The 18607-nt window shown below is 35.8% G+C and overlaps 1 protein-coding gene across 5 annotated transcripts in view; it reads right to left on the reverse strand.

The window, feature by feature from the left end:
* Nucleotides 1–283: 283 nt before the first annotated feature.
* PPFIA1 (PTPRF interacting protein alpha 1) overlaps nt 284–18607 on the reverse strand; it is a 52156-nt gene continuing 33832 nt past the window's right edge. For 2 of the 5 annotated variants that reach the window (XM_030451093.1, XM_030451090.1), the window contains 13 exons: nt 17912–18084; nt 17340–17433; nt 11312–11393; nt 11013–11213; nt 10142–10204; nt 9550–9576; nt 7729–7904; nt 7538–7635; nt 7179–7354; nt 6511–6579; nt 5239–5404; nt 4048–4118; nt 284–2689 (listed from right to left, as the gene is read on the reverse strand). In XM_030451093.1, coding sequence (XP_030306953.1) covers nt 4060–4118; nt 5239–5404; nt 6511–6579; nt 7179–7354; nt 7538–7635; nt 7729–7904; nt 9550–9576; nt 10142–10204; nt 11013–11213; nt 11312–11393; nt 17340–17433; nt 17912–18084 — 1384 coding nt within the window. In that variant the 3' untranslated portion in view covers nt 284–2689; nt 4048–4059. The remainder of the gene's footprint in view (nt 2690–4047; nt 4119–5238; nt 5405–6510; nt 6580–7178; nt 7355–7537; nt 7636–7728; nt 7905–9549; nt 9577–10141; nt 10205–11012; nt 11214–11311; nt 11394–17339; nt 17434–17911; nt 18085–18607) is intronic. The other 3 variants (XM_030451091.1, XM_030451092.1, XM_008498292.2) reach the window with 3 other exon arrangements.

Raw genomic sequence — 18607 nt, forward strand, 5'->3', positions numbered from 1 at the left:
CCCTCTCATTGCAGATAAAATGTATACTTTAGTTTCTGTAACACTCTTTGCAACTAAAGCCTTTAAACGTTTGGCAATTTACAAAAAGTCATATTTAACCAAGCTTTATTTAAAGATTGCTGTAACATACCCATATGCCTTTCACACATGCACTTGCATGCTCCTCTTTCCAGGGGGGATTTATTAAAATTGAGTGAGAAATGTTTTCCTCAATTTCCCCAAGATAGCTTCACTGTGTAATTCAGAAGAAAGTCAACACACAGTTTTGCCACTTTGTGAAAGCTTTTTCTGTTTCACTCATTTATTCTAGCTCTCAATGTCAGTTCCATTGTTCCGTAACAGTTAAGGTTTTACAGCCTTAAAATAATAAATGTATTTTCTTTTCACATTTTACAAGTCTATTCCGCGTTGTTTTCACTTTTGAGAAGCAACAATACATGACTTTGAACACCTACTATCACATCAGTGACCAGAAACATCTATGCCATTTCTAAACAGTGAAGTTTAGCTGAACAGTCAGTCAGGATCTCCTTCTGCAGTTTCACTTGAGCTTTTTCTACAAAGATAGATTCTCTGAAAATATAAAAGACTGCAAATGATCAGACAGCAACTCATATGGACAAGCCAGACAAACAGAGATGCAGAACTGAACAATGTTTAAAGCATCAATCACAGTATTTCTCCATTCTACCCATTCTACATCCTGCTGTTGATTTAGAGGATGTGATGAATTGTGCTTCATTACTGCTCCCATTACTCTGTAACTTTATCCTTCTGTCTTCTCTTCTACACAAGAAATGGTTTACAAATATATAAAAAAATTGACATAGCCCTATTTTGATCCAATTTTGTATTAATTCCCTTGACTCCTGTGTTTCTCCTCCAATACCACTATGGTCATAATCTCATTTATTACCAAATCAACTGCTCCTGCTATATAGAACACCACTTCACTCTTCATCACATGGACCAGCACATACTGAAGCTGTATGATTGTTTTTGTTAATTTTTTTAAAAAGTAAATCATACTCTATCTAGAAGTAGGCAATAAAGCAGTTTTCTCTAAAAAAACCCCAAACAATTAGCACACGTGAACTCGAACAATTCCAAAGAAAATGTCATGTCTAACACAACGTTTTTCTATTGGAGAAAAGTTGTTGTTGGAAACAAGATTTACAGGGCAGCAAACAATCATTAAGATGCTTTATTGACAATAATCCACTCACTGCAAAAGTATCTGTCTGCATACAGTTATGTCTTAGCTTTTCAATAGTGTTTTATTGGCAGTGGAAAATGCATCAGTACTTTATTGAAAGAAAGCAATAAATAATACTGTGATAAAAATAGTTCAAAAGTAGACTGTACATATTGTTACATAATCTGAAAATACACAAAAGATTAATAGAAAAACAGAACAGTAACAATGAAATTCAGTTTTACAAGCAAGTTAAAAGTGGAAAACAAAATAAGAAAAAAGACATGCTATATATATTGTTGCATAATAAATAATGCACCATCTGAACAGATTCTTGCTGGCTTTTAATATGCCATTTACAAGTGTCAGATCCATTTTCTACTCATACAGTCCAAAATGGCTACAACCATCAAAATGAAAGTCCAGGCAACTCTTTAGAAGAGGTTTACAAAACACAAAAGATGACTTACATAAGAAAAGTAAGGCCTTTATTAAGAAGTTGCACTGCTTTAGTTTTCAGCCCCCAGTACCTCCACCTTTCACTACTCATTTGAGGCAAGACTGCAGTGCTTCAAGAATTGGTCCATTAAAATGAGTTTCACCAGCATCTTTTCACAAGTGTTTTCAATCAAAAAGGTCTAGGACAAAAACTCTCTGTGGCCTGTGGATTACGACCAGGAATTATTATGAAGTCTACCTTCCTCATTTAAGGAAAAAAAAAACCAAATAAAAACTAAGAAGAGTTCTTGGTTTATGGCTTGTTTTCAGTCACTGTGAAGATAATGCTATACAAATACAGGAGAGAGTGTTATGACCAAGTCAATCACTTCTAAAACGTGCTCCATAGTGTTACAGTTCCTCCCAGCTTTTAAAACACATTATATATTTTAAATAAAGACAAATCCCCACTACTTGACAAATTGTCCTCGTGGGAAGGTACAGTTCTGAAAAGAAGAACAGCCATGTACCATACCTTCTACAACAACATATGCTTACCTGAAAAAAAGCTGGACTTGTTTTTCAGACTTAAGCTAACATTTCCAAAAGACAAAATATATACTGCTTGGTGTCATGATACTTTTACAAAGGTATTAAAATCCTTTTCACCTTCAGTTCCATTATTAAAAAACAACGATAATTACAGTAACTGCATAATTTACAAAAACCCTATATTACTTATAGGGACATATACATACAAGCATTACAGTACATTCAGTTGGAAAGACTAAAATTAGAATAAAAAAATCAGCAATGATTTGATTTGTAGAGTGACTAGAAACAGAAAAAGTAAGTAACTATATAAATGAGAAGTCACATAAATATAAGAAACATTTAGATTCTAAAATATTTTCTCTATAGTACTCATGAATTTATTTGCTAATTAAAAACTCTGTAATAAAATATCTCAAAGTGTCCATTTAACAAGTATTAACAGGTTAAGGATTCCAAATGTTCAAAATGCTGCATATCACCGGTAGAAATAGTGTGGGTAAACTGCAAAAAAATAACAAAACAACAAAAAAAAAACACAAAAAATGCCATTAGCCACTTTTTAAAAAACATTTCATTCTAAGTTTCTCACAAACAGCTCAGTAGTGTAGCAGTCATGCATCAAATTATTGCCATGCCATGATGTATACAATTTGATTGCTTTCTGTAATCTTCAGCTGCAATGCCAAGTAAAGCACATGAGGACAAATATTTCTGCTTCCTAGATTTTAATCCTAGGTCATCTGACTGCAGAAAATCCCAAAACCACGGGGAGAATTTAGCACAAGGAAAAAACATTAAAACTTCAATGTCTTGAAACTAAAACAGTTTAAGACAGTCCTTGGGATTATAAACTGCTACATCCATTTCATCTGAGTCACTATGTGCAAGAGTTGCCCTTCTCAACATTTCATGTGTAAAAACTCTTTAGGACTAAACTTGTATATGCAAAAAGGCTCAGAATTTGAAGAAAAGGCAGCTGATTCATGAGTTGGTAGGGATGTTACTTGTGAGAACAAAGGAAAGAAGCTGCAAGCAGAAAAGACAGGCAATTTATAGCCCATGAAAGATTCCAGCTGCTGAGAGAAAGATTCACTGGATTTTATTTTTTTTTTAATCCAATAAGGTGAAAAAGTTTGTTTTCCAGACTTTTTTGCAAAATGAGAGCCATACTGTTCTACAAGAAAATACAGCAGAGTCTGGCCATGAAAAAATCATTCCAAATCCTGGAATAAGACAGGACTATGTATCTTTCATAAGCCAGAACACACGTATTTTGTGTTAAACACCCTTGTGTTCACAAGCTGCCTTGGATTTCCAGCACTGCTCACAGCTACCCAAATTTAGGCTGCAGTTAGCAAAATCCAACCAGCCTCAAGCAATCACAGTGGGGATTTCCAAGAGGTGGAAAACTGTGCAGTTATGCCTATAAAAATTCAATCCTGAAGTATGATGTAGTGGCATAACTTTGACCAAGACAAGACTCTGAAAGATGAATATTCAGAACTGCAATATCACATTAAATTATGTTCTTTCCTTTATATGCCTTTAGTTCACTTCCATCTTTTCCATTTTCACTGGTTGTTTCATCTAACCTTTGATTTCCCCACTTTCTAGGCAGCTATGTAGCACAGGTTCTTTTTCAAACTGTTAAAAAAAAACCCACAAATTCAGATAACAAAATTAAATACTTAAAACACTCAATCTTCCTTGTAGCAAATGAACTCTGGATTTTCAATACAACAATCTACCCTAAAAACCTGAAACTGTCTTCCTAAGTCTGTAAATTCACTGTATCAAAGTACCTGATGTTTTATTTCATAAAGAGCTGCTTTACTGTTACACCTATCAACTTTACTCACCAGGAGAAGGCTTTAACAGGAGTAGGTCCTTACTGTAGCAGAATCCAATCTTTGTGTTCCTGATACACTGCCTATTTCAAGAAGCATGGGAAGACATGCAGAACACAGCATGCATGTTAGTTTTCAAAAAAAAAAAAAAAAAAAAAATCTCTCAGCAATTTGATTACAGCTACTGTACTCACCCAAAATCAAAGGTTACAAGTTAGAAAAGCAGAATTTATTCTACAGTTTATGGATTAACCACTTGGGACTTTAAGTGGCTCACAGAAAGAATTCTAAAAAAGTCTGCATGCCAACTAGCACAAAGAAGTTGGCAATGGAAGTTACAAGGAATTCTCTAATTTATGTAGTTTATATATATTTTTTCTGGAGGCTTTCTGTGTCATAAAAAAGGGGGCTTTACATGGTAAAGACTTCTATTTTCATTTACAGATTTTTCACATGGATTCTGTAAATTATTTTGCAGTAGTGATAACATTACAATTTCAGACAGCTGAATTTTTAAAGAGCACTATCAGATGCAAAGGTTGCTTCTTTGAGCTTTACTCATAAACAAAATTTTCAGAACCTCAGGCAACTCTGACAGATTGTGCTGAAGTTCTCATTTATTTTTGTGTTTTGTAAAATAAATTAACACTAAAGTTTATTCTCATGCTACTAAAGAGACTGTTCTTAAATAGACAAGAGAAGTCAGGTGACAGGTGAGCACCTTCCACATCCAGTAAGTACATAGCAATAAATGAAGTAGTGGTTTCAAGTATTATCAATTCTTAAGTGACCACTGCAGGGAAAGTAATCCATTTTTTTCACATTTCAATAATCTCAAAATTATTTGAGGCATTTTTTAAATGCATTTAACTGCACTCCAGTAGGAGGGCTAATTGTTACTCATTAGAAATTGTGCATCATGTGATTAAAAGACTTTGATTAAAATATAGTTTTATTATCCTAGTTTAAAATAAATGTATTTCTAATTCTAGTTCTCATTGTGTTATTCCAGCAAAGTAAAAAACTCCACATCTGTTATGGCTTCCTGAAATTATAAAGCACCCTATGGTTAAACACAGTGTTATATATACAACCATGCACAAGGCAAATGCTTTTATGCAGCAAAAAGGTAATTTTAACTTAATATCCCTGTAATCTAAAGCAAAAAAGTGCATCATGCTTAAAATAATACAAAACCAATACCATCAATCTGCATTTTCTTTGGCTGCATAGAGGGTGAAGACATGGAGGTTGTAACTCTGAAATTTGCAGGAAGAGTCTCTGCTGATCCAGCAGCCAAACCTCTTATGTCCTTTGGTCTAAACTTCTTTCTCCATGAAGGTGCTCTCCTAAAGCTCTTATCATCATCCTGTTACATTGATAAACATCATTAGCAACTAAAAAAATGCAGGACTGTTATTGACATTAATAGAATTCTATATATCAATAATTAAAGACAATCTTGAGCAAATGTATCACCACTGAATGAGTTAATTTTCAGACCAGTTCAGGTGCAACAGCAGAGGTCTTAATATACAACAATCTGTGCTTGTTTGCAAGACAGAAAGCTTTTCAGCTGAGTAACTGTGGAAATTCACGTGCTTGGCACATTCAGGAAAACACCTCATACTTGAAATATTTGTACTTCATGACTTGCAGTAATTCCTAAGTGTCACATCCCTCATTCTCGAGGGATATGAGGAGTGGAGCAGATCTTAACAGCTGCTTTGGCAACACTGACATACAGAGGTTTAATTTCAACAATTCCTTTCAACCTTCAATTCTGTCTCACAGGACTGATGATGCAGCTATTCTGCTTTGCATGCTACAAATTACAGCAAGTGATAGGAAGGGGAAAAAAAGTGTTGTAAATACCATATTGCTGTGTAGTGTTTTGCTGAAGGACTTGGGGAAACTTAAACTTGTAATTACTAGGTGCATTTTCCCCCTATTAGTGCAGTTGCATCTCTGAAGCAGCATTGCACTTCAGAAATAAAATACTCAACTGTTGTATCTAGCAAGTGTAAGTCTCACTTCCAAAAATGTCTTTTGCAGGGAAGGTATTGTGTCAGTGCAAATATACCTATTGTGGATCTCCATTTGTCAACTTAACCTTTAGAAACAGCTCCATCCTTTTAATGCTATTTTACCCAAAATTTATCCCCTTTTAGAATCAGGAGACAAGCATCTGGATTATCTGAAGAGATCTTCATGATCAGATACTGCCCTGTGCCACTAGATCAGAGAAAATACCTGTTCCCTCAAAGTTCCTTCTCTTGCAATTTGAAACCACTTATGAAAAATACTTTAGAAAACTATCAAGCTATTTCCTGGTGATGTTACTAAAACCTCAAGTTAAGATCTCTGTCACTATTTTGTCAATAGCTTAGAGAGGTTCAAGCTCAAACCTTTCACGTAACAGTTCTGATAAAGCTCCCAAGGCCATAAAATGGGTCAAGACCTCAAGTAACTTACTTCCTCAAGTCTTCTGTCAGTGCCAACAGCAAGAAGGTTATTAAATTCCCTCTCCAGAACAGCACGAGCCTAAAGTTTATAGTATGAAAGAAATGGAAATTAATTCCAAAATATTAGTAATTGGTAACCCACAGTAAATTTTAAAACTTTGTATTACCCAAATTGTTTAATACTTTCTTATCAGATCAATAAACATATTTAGCACTTGAAATGTTAAATCTTAAGTTGTTATTGCTTAATTATTTTAAGTTGCTTAAACTTATTAAAAAATTAAGGACTTAACAGCTCCCCACTCCCTTTGTTATGATATGAAAGTTCATGACTCAAACTTAATCATTTCAGAATGAATCTATCAAACTACAAACATTGTGAGCTTTACACTGATGCTGTAAAGATGAGCTATGAAGAAAATTTTCAAACAATATTTTGTGTTCAAGCAGATTCATCAACCAGAATGGTTCTTAACAGTTAGAAAACAGAAAGAAAAATATAGTTGTAATGTTTTTCTCTTATAGGATAATGGACAGCTTTCAATTTCTCAAGTTTCTGCATCTGAGAATAGAAAGACATGAACTTATCTAAGGAAAAAAAACCACTCAGCTCAATTTTTGACATTCAGAGAGGAAAGAAAAATCCTATTAGCCATAAAGTAGCTACTTCTTGCTTACCTGTGTGTTTTGAGTGGGTATTTGTAACAAGAGAGCTAATGCATTGTAATCAAATGTTTCATCTAAGGCCACAAGTGCACCATGAACTCCACTCTCCAGAAGGTTATTTGCGTATTCTTTAAGACCAATGGACATTACCCAATGGATCATTCTTTCATTGCTCCAGACAAGGACATCTAAGGAGAAAAAAAGTTGCTCAGTCTGTAATGACATGACTTTTCTAAACAAAAAACCCACAGTCCATTCATGATCTGTGTGCTGATGTATTTAAACCTTGGTATTTTGTAAATAATCCTGTTTTTTTTAAATAAATACATTTTTCAGGTGGATAGTGATTGAGACAAAGGCAATGCACTAACCCTTAATTTCATTCTGGCTTTCTTCTCTTTTTCTTTCCAGTTCTTTTCGATCATAATTCAGTCTCCGCAGGCACATAATTCCACACTGAAAACTGTTTCTGTTGAGAAAAGAAAAACAAACACACCCAGCACTGTAAGTTAAGCCTTACTTAACTCCAAGTGTAGTGTCACTGTCCATTAAACCTCTTTACCTGTGGAAGCTGTCCACCATCTTCAGTTGCCCACGGAGATCTTTTTTAGTTAAGTGATCCAGCATTCGAGCATCCACGAGACACTCCATGAAATAGCTGCGGTACTGAGGGAGCCCCAGACTAGGGAGCCATTCATTGCCAATCCACTCATGGTTCATATCACCATATGCTAATGTCTGTTTTCAAAAGATTAAGTAATAGGTTTATTAAAATGGGAAACAAGAGAAGTTTTTTCAGATAATACATTTTAAAGAGAACCGTGAAACAAGGCACACTTATTTCTTAGCCTGTAAAGATAAGCAAATAAGAATATTGTACACTAAATGGATGTTTTCTGAAGATGTCAGTCTCATGAAGAACAGCAAGTTTATTCAGATCAGCAAGAGAAACTGCCTTAATTTACTTCATGTTGAGGAGTGTAAAAAAAAATACAAAAACCCTAATAGAACTTAACCATTTTGATAGCCACAGAATTCCATTTTGATAAGATGCAGGAAATGATATCTCCCTTGAAAACTGGAAGGGAGAATCTTATTTTCCACGTGACCATATATATAGAAGATATAAAAAAAAATAACTTCAGGGTTTTTAATAGTCTTAACTGTTTTCAGAAACTCATCTCAATCAAACAAGCAAAAAAATAATAAAACCCACTACTGAAGAACAAGCCATTCAACATGACAATCCTTGTCTCAGAAAAAGCAAAAAATCCTCACTGCCTTTTTGACCTGCAAACCACCAGGTATTTTCTGGATAAAAAATTTAAAAATAAGAGTTTATAAATGTGCATCTAATCATTCCCTGAGCAACAAAACCCAGCAGCTCCTTTTTTTTTTTTTCAAAAGTCAAGGGTAATAATTTATTTTTACTGTGCAATTAAAGGTAAAAAGCTTTATTTCTTCTCTTGAGGAAGCACCTATAAGAGGACCAAGGCCACACAGAGATGCATTTCTTCAAGCTATCGCTAGGTAGCAGACTGAAAGAGCATGTTACTCTGTAACAGGGATGCAAGCTGTGATTACCAAGTGAGTATCCCAGACGTAGTTAATGAGACTTAAAACAGGCTTAAGCTGGAGAGCAGCCAAGCAAGAGACTCCAGTGTCCAAAGCTGCAGGTCACAGGCAAATCCTGAGTTTTGTTTATATCCCTGCATAAAACACTCAACTATCTCAATGCCTGAAAATACCATTAGGATTTGTCACCACTTTAAGGGGAAAACAATCAAGGGGGATTACAGAATTAACACATGGAAATCTACTTATCTAGGCTCACTGTGTCTTGTAACACACCTTGTGATGGTGGCCAGGTGGAACAGGGACCTCAGCAGATATTCTTGTTGGACTTTTGGCTTCCCTGAGAACTCTCCCTCACCAAACCATCCCATGCTTTCTATGTCATGAAATTATTTTAAAATTTGATCTAGTATGTTCAACTCGTAGAATAAAACAGTATTTATTTTTAAAAATAGCTACACTTTGGTAAGATAGAGAATAGTTTGGAAAGATACTAATAAATAATTCTGATTATTCTTATTTTTTTTCAATTTATGCATAAGTTTTTTTGTGATGTGCTGTGTAACAGAGTATTTTACAAATTTTCCATGATAAACCACCAAATCTTGGAAGTTCTGGACAAAATTAAAATATTAAAACTAGCTTCCGAGTATGTATTTAACACAGAGATTAGTTTCCCCTCTCCCAGTCCCCAACCCACACCAAGAGTCACAAAAAGAAACAGTTATAAGGGAAAATCAGATTCTTTCATTCTCCAATTACTGTGATAGTTTATATATAGTCTATAATATTACATAAAGTTTCCAACCTGAGCCCAGCTTCCCTCCTCATCTTCCTGTTAGGTGGTTAGAAAAGCAAAAGAACACATATATATTAGTATTTAAGTTTAGTAAGAAGATCAAAGTTAAAGATGCACTGCAATACTCTAAAGTCTACTGCATACCAAAAAAATCTAGATAAAGCAAACTTCATGCATTACAAAAGAATATATAAGGCACTCATTTTCTTATGAGATGTTGCAAGAGCCATCTACTGATTAAGCTTTCTGGAGAGAAGGGATTTCCTCACAAATAATTCAATTTGTCTATTAGTTAATCAAATCAGAGCTCCATTTCACAGATTAGAGTTTTGTTTACAATCTCATCAGTGCAGATTGCCCCCCAACCTTCTGGAAAAAAAAACCAAACCAAACCAAAAAAAAAAAACCAACAACCAACTACTGAGATGCAGCTTAAAAGGTTAAAAATTAGAAGAAGCAATGATCCAGTATTTTAATGCATTAATTTGAAAAGGAAAGAAAAAAAAAAGGGGGGGGGAAAAACTGAAAGGCACTGGATTCAAATGGTCAGAAAGTGGGAAAAGCACTCTAAGGAACAGAAGTGGCAACACTATAAACTAACCGTTTGTTGTGTGGCTGTAAGATTTTCCATCTCTTCATGTGTTACCCAGACATTTCCCGTGGTCTAATATGACCCCACAGGGAACCAATCCCATCCAGTGAAAGGAAAGCAGTAACAAAGAGGAGAGGTTGCAGAACATATAAGCAATTGGTACACGTAAGGAGCAGGCATGGGCAAAAGCAATGGTTTCTAAAGTCTTAAGTGTAGGTGTATCTATGGAAAGGAATGGCATGGAATAAAAGCCTATTAACGTGGATCACTTTTCTTCAAAGATATTAACAGAAATGAATCTGATAAAAAGCTTACACTGATGTAATTAATGGCCAAACATTTGGCCTTGCCCTAATCTGAAAAATGCATCTGTAGATTTGTACATTATCCCAGGAATCTTAGAAAGAACTTCAGATTGCAGGGCAGGCAGACCCATGAGAGGGAATTCCCCCTAACTTTAAATGTCTAAATTCACTATAGTATAGAGACAGGTGGACTCCCAGTTTACACAGACTGAATCATTTGCAGTTAGTGGTCTTATACATGGATTAGAGGAGCTTTCAACTACTTTTCAAATATCTGTAGGCATATGGAAACTTCATCTGTATTATCAGTTCTTCTGATGCCAAAAGATGAGGCAAACAACATGTACTGCATAAACATTTTGGATTATATACTTACACCAATATAAATTCCTCTTTCCCATAAGAAAGAAAACGTAGTTATTCCTTCATTTAACTTCCATGAAAGGAAGGAACAACCTATATTTAAATAATGTCTCCAGAAATTCTTGTTTGAAGCTCAGAGTTACGTTCACAGTAGAGTTTTTCAAAATTCTAATGGTTCTAAAAGATGTTTAAGGCTGGATCACATTCCTTACCGTCCTTGAGGTGGGAGGGGCAGATGGACTTGTCAGTGACATGATTTCCTGAATGGCCAGCCTCAGTTTCAGCCTGTGAAGAGGATTGCTGATCCCAATTTCACGCTGGATTTCTGTATCAGACAGGGCTGACATGATAGCACCACTTTTCACATTTGCTCGGCAAGCAGCCACGTACCAGGCTGGCATCCCAACCCACAGCTGAAGCACAAAAAAATTAAAAAAAGAGGTTAAGAATGATCTGGAAAACATTCCTGGCTCCAAAACTTTAAATTCTTTATTTTGGAAGGACCACTTACCTCCAACCACACAACCACAGTAGGGCCATCCCACTGTGCAAAGGGCAAACCTTGTCTTCTGGCTTCCTCCAGCAACTCATGCCTACAATTACAGAGGTGTTATTAATGACAAAGAGAAACTTGTTAGGACTACATGTTACAATTTAAACACTGTGTTTATTTCCCTGCCTCCTTTCCAATAGTTAGCTTTCTCCCTTTCTCATCCTTACACCCACCTAGGCAACCACAGCACATGTAAAAGGACTGCAGTGACATCAACTGAAGAGACAGGGAAATCCAGAGTGGCAGAGATTTTCCTTTTGGAAATTTGCCTTTCTGGTTTGCTCCTGAAACTGCTACTGACAGTCTAACCAACACTGCCAGAACAAAGGGGAGATGTCAGATTTATTTCTCAGTCAGATCCTCAATTGCTGTAATTTCTGTTCAGCAAACTAGACTGAACCAAAGTTGTAATTCTTCCTCAGCATCCAGATTTGAAGCCTGTAGAAATCTATGAGTACAACAGATACCCATGCCATCAAAATGGTACTGTCTGTCAAGCTGTCGAGGCTGGAAATTGGGACAGTAACCATTTAATTGGTGAATTTCAGTCTGCAATAGCAAGCCTGTCAGAATTTCAAGCACAGCTTCAGGTAACCATTAAATTCAGAAAGCCATGCTTTGGCAATTATATTCTGGAAGGCTGTCTACTGAAACTCAGCTTTCATCTCCTGTGATGACACCATTCCCTTTGTTATTCTGAAACAGAAGAGACTGAAGTTTAATACTGACAATTCAGCTTACAGAAACAATAGGAGCTCACAAGATGCCTATAAATAGCTGCCAGAAACATTTGATAAACACACACAAAGAAAGGGACAAAAAAATAATGTTGGGGGTAAAAGCATGCTAAGTTACATCTGTCTGAAAAATTACTTAAAGTCTGAAAAAAGCAGATTTAAGCTGCCTTTGGAAGTTAGTTGTACACAGTTAAATCTTTACTCACTCTCCTCTGAAGTTTAGAGAAAAAGAATTTAACCTAATAGGTCAGTTTTTACTATTTTACATTTTTTATTCATGCCAGCAAGTGTAGAATTAAGCAGAATTAAGCTACAGATTCCTGAACCTATGTTCCTACAATTTAAAACACTCTCCTCACCTTCAAAACTGTATCACTGAATACCTCTAAGATAAAACAGTTAAAAGCTACAAATAAGAAACTGCCACAGAAGAGACCTTGAAAATGGGTTACTGCTAGTCTAGTGCTACTACTGCCAAACAGATCTGCAATATTCAGCTTTTTTAGACCTGCCAGCATATCTAGGAGCCTCCCATTACAGCATTAGATAACTACATATAAAAAATAATCAATGAAATAACAAATATGCTAGCAGCTGCTTAATTAATAATAGACACTACTTCTCCACCTGCATGTCAATACATTCCTGTCACTCTAGAAGAATCTTTCCATTCAATAGTTAAGGTGGAAATGCTGTCTAAAAGCTCACATGTCAAAATGTAGACTTCATGAGCAAAGCAGAGAAGAGTAGAAGTTAACACACAGTTGTACAAACTGAAAATATATGTGTATTTCTGAAATAGGAATGAAGAATCAGCTATTTTCCTGCTCCCTTGAAACACACTACATCAACCCCACAAATGATACCCCCTGAACACAGTTTTGCTTCAGTTTGTTGTTTAAAGATTTTTTAAAAATTATAAATAAGTTAATAAGACATTTTTTAAAATACCACTTGGTGAGAACAAAATAAAATGTTTAATACTGTATTTGCCAGAAGGGAAGACAATTTTTTGTTCAAGCACTTTAAGCTTCAGAATTGGTGTTTTTGTCTTATTTCTTGATGGTTGGAGTAACAAGACTCTGCAGTGAGGGAACCCCACGAGTGATGAAAGAGCAGAGAGGTGCCTGAAGTGGCCTCAGGTTATAAAGCTGCTTGGGGTGCTGCATGTAATTTAAAGAACTGCAGTGTAATTTCTGCTAGCTTTATGTTTCCCTGTATACTTCACAGATGAACCATGAAATAGCAAATTAGAGAGAAGCAGTACAGAGAATGTGCCAAAAGAATCTGGAGAGGCTGTGATGCAAACACATTGCATCAGTGTTGTATGCAGAAAACAAATTAATGTGATGGAAGCTATTGTAGAAACAGAAACCAACCACTAACGTTTATGAGGTAACTTTAAGCAGAAATTATTCAACAGATCCAAGGAGGAATGCATCCATGAAGTAGAAAATAATTGTGGAGTCTGTTCCTATGAAGGAGAGACAGAAATTTGTTTGCATGGGAAAATCATTAAACTGAAAGCCCAAGGAAGCACAGGCACAAAACATCTCATGGGAAGAATTCCAAGGCAGATGCTGTTTTATCTGCAAATGAAGGATCAATTGGTTTTTTCCTAGAGCAGGGAACTTCACTTTTCCAGCAATTCCCTTCCAACTTCATTAAGAAACTTGCTGCATTCCAGCAGTCCATGGTCAGATTAAGCAAAGATCACAACTGACACACCAGTTTAGTTTCACAAGCCATCCACTTACATCATTTAAGAACTGGGTGTGAAATCCAGCCTCAAAACTTTGAGGAAAAAAAAAATATTGCTGTAATGTTGGCTGTGTTAACAGATGGTATAAAGCTGGCACAGTGAAAGACAAAAGAATTTGAAAGGAGTAGCTGGCTACTGGAATAATCCTTAGGTGACAAAGCCAAGGAATAGATGTCCACAGACTTAAAGTTGGCTGAACATCACTTGGACTGGGAAACCAAATGTGCTGCTGGAAGAGGGGAACATTTGTTGGACAAAAAAAGGCATCTAACACCAGCTGGGGAGAACAAAGAAATTGTGGTCATACAGGGTGAGAAATGATGTTAAAACTGCAGGTGTTTGATATAGCAGCAAACTCTCAAGGCCCTTGAAAGACCATTTGAAGTATCTGTATTTAGAATAGCTCTTGGCAGGCAAGCACACACCAACCCCTCAAGGAAAATAAAGCAGCCTGGAGCAACATTTCTTTATCACTGGGTTAAGACAGCATAGGAATGCATAAATCCAGAACCTGTAACCAAAGGGGAATGCTGTATTCCACATTCCTTGGATGGAACTGGAGGTGGCTGATAAGCAAGGAGCCAAGAGCAGAGGACACACTAAGGGAAGGTGGCAAAGAGAGTGATACCAATGGAAATGTCTGAGTTGCAAGGTGCAACAACTGAAAGGCAACAGTGGTAAAACAGGAGTTTAAAAAAGATTCATTTCAGGTAGAGCATCAGCACAAAGTCAATATCCTTATTATGTACTGATCTCAGTTATGTAATAAAAACTCTGTATAATTTTTGTTAAAAACAGCTACCTAAATTTTAGGGTTGCTTTCCTTTTGATGAATACAGTATTAAGCTTGTGTGGAACACAGAAAACACAAATACAGTTGTGGCAAACACTCATAGTAGAGCTCAAAGAAGAGGAAAAACACAAACAAAACAATAAATACAACTTAAGTAAACAAAGGGCCACAGTTCTACAGAAATATAACTATCTTGGAAAAGAACTGCCACAAATACCTAGTATTGCTAAACAACTTTCAAACCCCAAATTACAAAACTAATTCCATCTAAGTAGGGCTTAATATTCCCATTATAAAAACCTCACACCATGCAAGTGAAGACAAGACACTGAACTAGCATTCACACTGAAACAGACAACATTGGATTTATTTCAGCAACACATTTTCACAATAACTTATTTTTAATCTAGTATCTCATCTCATAATTATTCTTTAAAAAAAGTTAGAGCTTTTAATATATTGCTAAAAGATCCAAGTGAAATTCATTATGATTTCACAACAATCCTAAATAAATAAATAAAAACTTACCCTGATTTTGCACTACCACATCAAATGGTAAACAAAAGGAAAACAAAACAATGAGTGAAAAACATAAAACTAGGATTAACCAGAACTCAAAGGCATACAAAAACAGAAAAGTAATGTATACTGTAATTTAAGTCTGTAACTATGAATAGGGTTTTGTTTGTAAAGGCATTGAATATTGCCCTCAGCCCATTGGTGTGCATGTATGCAGAAATAAGAAAGTAAAGCAAAAATATAGGGATTAGAGACAACTATAAATAGCTGCCTACAACTAGAACTATAACTAGAAATAGCTGTCACTGCTCCAAGCATTCAGGTAACTGGAATTCTTTTTGCTGATACAGGATTTTATAACACTCAGCCTTGAGAATTTGTTAACTCCACCCTTCTTCAATAAAAGAGTGAAAAGCAACTCCAGGCAGCTTTACCACTGTTTCTTTTTAGTAATCTCAAGAAGGCAGCAAGAGATCTTTGACACTTTGTCACAATATTGCTCTCTATGCTCAGAATGCCTGTCAGGATTCTGAAACAGATGGATTAAAGTATCTTGCTGGGATTTTTATAAGGGTAAGATTAGTTTCTCATGGAATTTCAAAAGGCCCTGCTGTTGCTCCTAGGAGTAAGTGTAAGGAAATTATAACATTTTGATACATATTTTCATCAACACAGTCTTGTTTCATACCTGCTTTACCTGAAACTTTGATACCTTCCTGTGAATAAGCATGTACTCATATTTAACAGTGAGGCAAGGAAATTTCAAACTAATTTATCATCCAATACAGATACTTACACTTTAAGAAACCAACAACATGCAGCCATAAGGCATGCTTTAGGGTTATACCAGTAAATTTTTTACAAAACACTACTAAAAAGGACTAAAAGCATTTATTCAACCAAGATGTGGCATGACTTTAAAGCTCTGTAAAAAGGGAAAATACCAGATCATAATAATGTACCACTGCCTTCAGTGTAACAGTCTGAAGAAAAACAGCTGAGTATTCTGCTATACAAACAAAACCACATTCCATTCTGACTTTTCAAACCAACACACTGCTGGTTTTCATTAGCAGTCACCAGGCATTATTCTTATTAATAGAATTTAGGTGCTGCAAGAAATCTCTCTCACAAAGAGAAAACAGCACAATTCCTGCTCAATATTCACTACTCTGTCTTCAGAAGGCAAGTGAAAAAGCAAGACATGTCTGATCTTGGTGCAGATTTTTGACCCAGAGTAAAGACATCTGAGTAGAACAGGAGCAACAGAAGTGCAAAATACATGGCTCAGATTTGAGTGGAAAAATGCAAAGAATGCCTGATCCCACTTACATAGATTTGAGTTTCCTGTATTACCATGTAAGCACCAAGCCAAGATTTCTACTAGCAGCATTATCTACTTTTCACCTATGATCACACTCTATGCTTCATCTCTTCCAAGTCTGGGAACAACTAAGCAAGCAACAGATACTCAAAAGGTGAACAGGAAACCGAAGATTTTCTTGGACAAAGACTGAAAAAATTCTCATGGCTAGAAAAAGGCAACTGCATATCTAGAGGTGCCATTAAAAAAAAAAAAGTCACAATTTAAGAAAAAAAAAAAAAGGAAAAGAAAAATATTTCGGCCATTAAAATACATGAGATAAAATGGCAAAACAAGCTTTAACAGAAGTAAAAAGAAAAAAAATTAGTGAACACAGCAGCATCAGCAACTGCAACACAGAGGGACAGACTTTCAGAGTCACCTGCTAGGAAGGAACCAGGCAAATGCATATAAAAGGACTTAGAGAACATCTCATGTTCACACTCTGGAGCAAGTAAGAGTCAAAGACAACTTTGGGAAATCTTCCAAATGAAATAAACCCAGAGCAGGTATTTACTATAACAATCTGGGAGAGAATTTGATAAGAGTCCACTTTTATCTCCAAGTTTGTTTATTAGGCCATTTTAAAAATAAGCTTTCAGCTCTGAAATTCAATGTCAAACTTAGCCTGACCTATACTATTATTAATGTTCTGAGGGAAAAAAAAAAAACAAGCACTACAGAATTTTTAGCCACAGTACCCCACTATGCAAAAATACCTAAAAGCAAAGCAAACAAGCTAAAAGAATCCAAAACATTATTAAACAAATCAATACTTAACAGCAGAATATTAACAATATTCCATAACTTACTTTTTCTGCATTTTCCTGTTTTTTTCTGCCTGGCCTCCAAGCTTGCTGAGGCCTAATGCATCCTGAGAGGAACTATCTGCTTCTGCCATGCCCACTACAAAACACAAAACAACAAAATTCAGAATTTTTATCTTCTCAGACTTGACCAGTTCTAACTTAAAAAACCACTATCACTTTTCTGAACTGAAGTATTTAATCCTTTGCAATATTTCTGACCAGAAGTGTACAAAGTCAAACTCCAGGCCCATCTATCACTCCATTTTCTAGTTGAAGACATACTCAAGATAAAGTTGAAATTTTTGCTTGATAAAACAGTCCCTAATGGTTCAATAAAGTTCAATTATCAGGTAAAATGAGACTAAAGGACAGCAATGGCTGACTAGCTGAACTTGCACCCTGTACTCAGAAAAGGACCTACTAGAAAATTCAGTGACACCTCTTTCAAAAAATGCTGTATATCAGCATCAATATAACCACAAATATGCACATATGGGCATATACATCATAAAATCCAGTCTTGTGCTCTCTCTCCCTTGCTGTGAGGGCAAAACCAAAAAATAAAGCAAACCAACCTTGTCCTAAATTTTCCTTGCTTGTTTGTCCAGGTCGTCCCTTTTCTTTCTTGCCAAACAAGCGGCCAATAGAGGATTTGATCCCCTTCTTTTTGGGAGCTTTATGAAGGGAATCTTGGCTACTATTGCTGCTACTAGGATTACTTGTTTGCCCATCTTGCGAGCCTGTGGAACTTTACAAAGAAAGGAAGTCATAAAGGAGCACAGGTCTAACAAATTCACCAGCAGAACACAGTGAAAGGTAAGTCCAGGCTTCTGTGCAAGTTCACAGAAGCTCAGTAACTCACTCATGGCAGCTAATTTCAACTTTTAATGACAAAAAAGAAGAAACATATCTACTAAATGAGTCAACTAAATACAAAAAGTAGAGGAAAGTAGAATTATACACTACAGAATGGAACTACAAACCACTTCTTACTTTAAGAAATAGAAGCGCTTATAGTGCAATGCAGAGAAGACAAAGTTGACAATACAAGTTCCTGACAAATTGAGGCAGACAATGGAAGTCTGAAATATTTCAGTGGAATCCATCCCTGATATTTAGGCACTTTGAAAAGAACATCTGTCAACCAAAATGATGGCAATTTTGCAACTTCTTTCTAAATTTATAGCTAAATTTCAGTCTGTGAAAGCCTGGCGTTGCACATCTTTTATTTCCCACACATGAAGCAAACTGAATGCAGACCTTGAGCACCA

The sequence above is a fragment of the Calypte anna genome, chromosome 5, assembly GCF_003957555.1.
Source record: "Calypte anna isolate BGI_N300 chromosome 5, bCalAnn1_v1.p, whole genome shotgun sequence".
Lineage (NCBI taxonomy): Eukaryota > Metazoa > Chordata > Aves > Apodiformes > Trochilidae > Calypte > Calypte anna.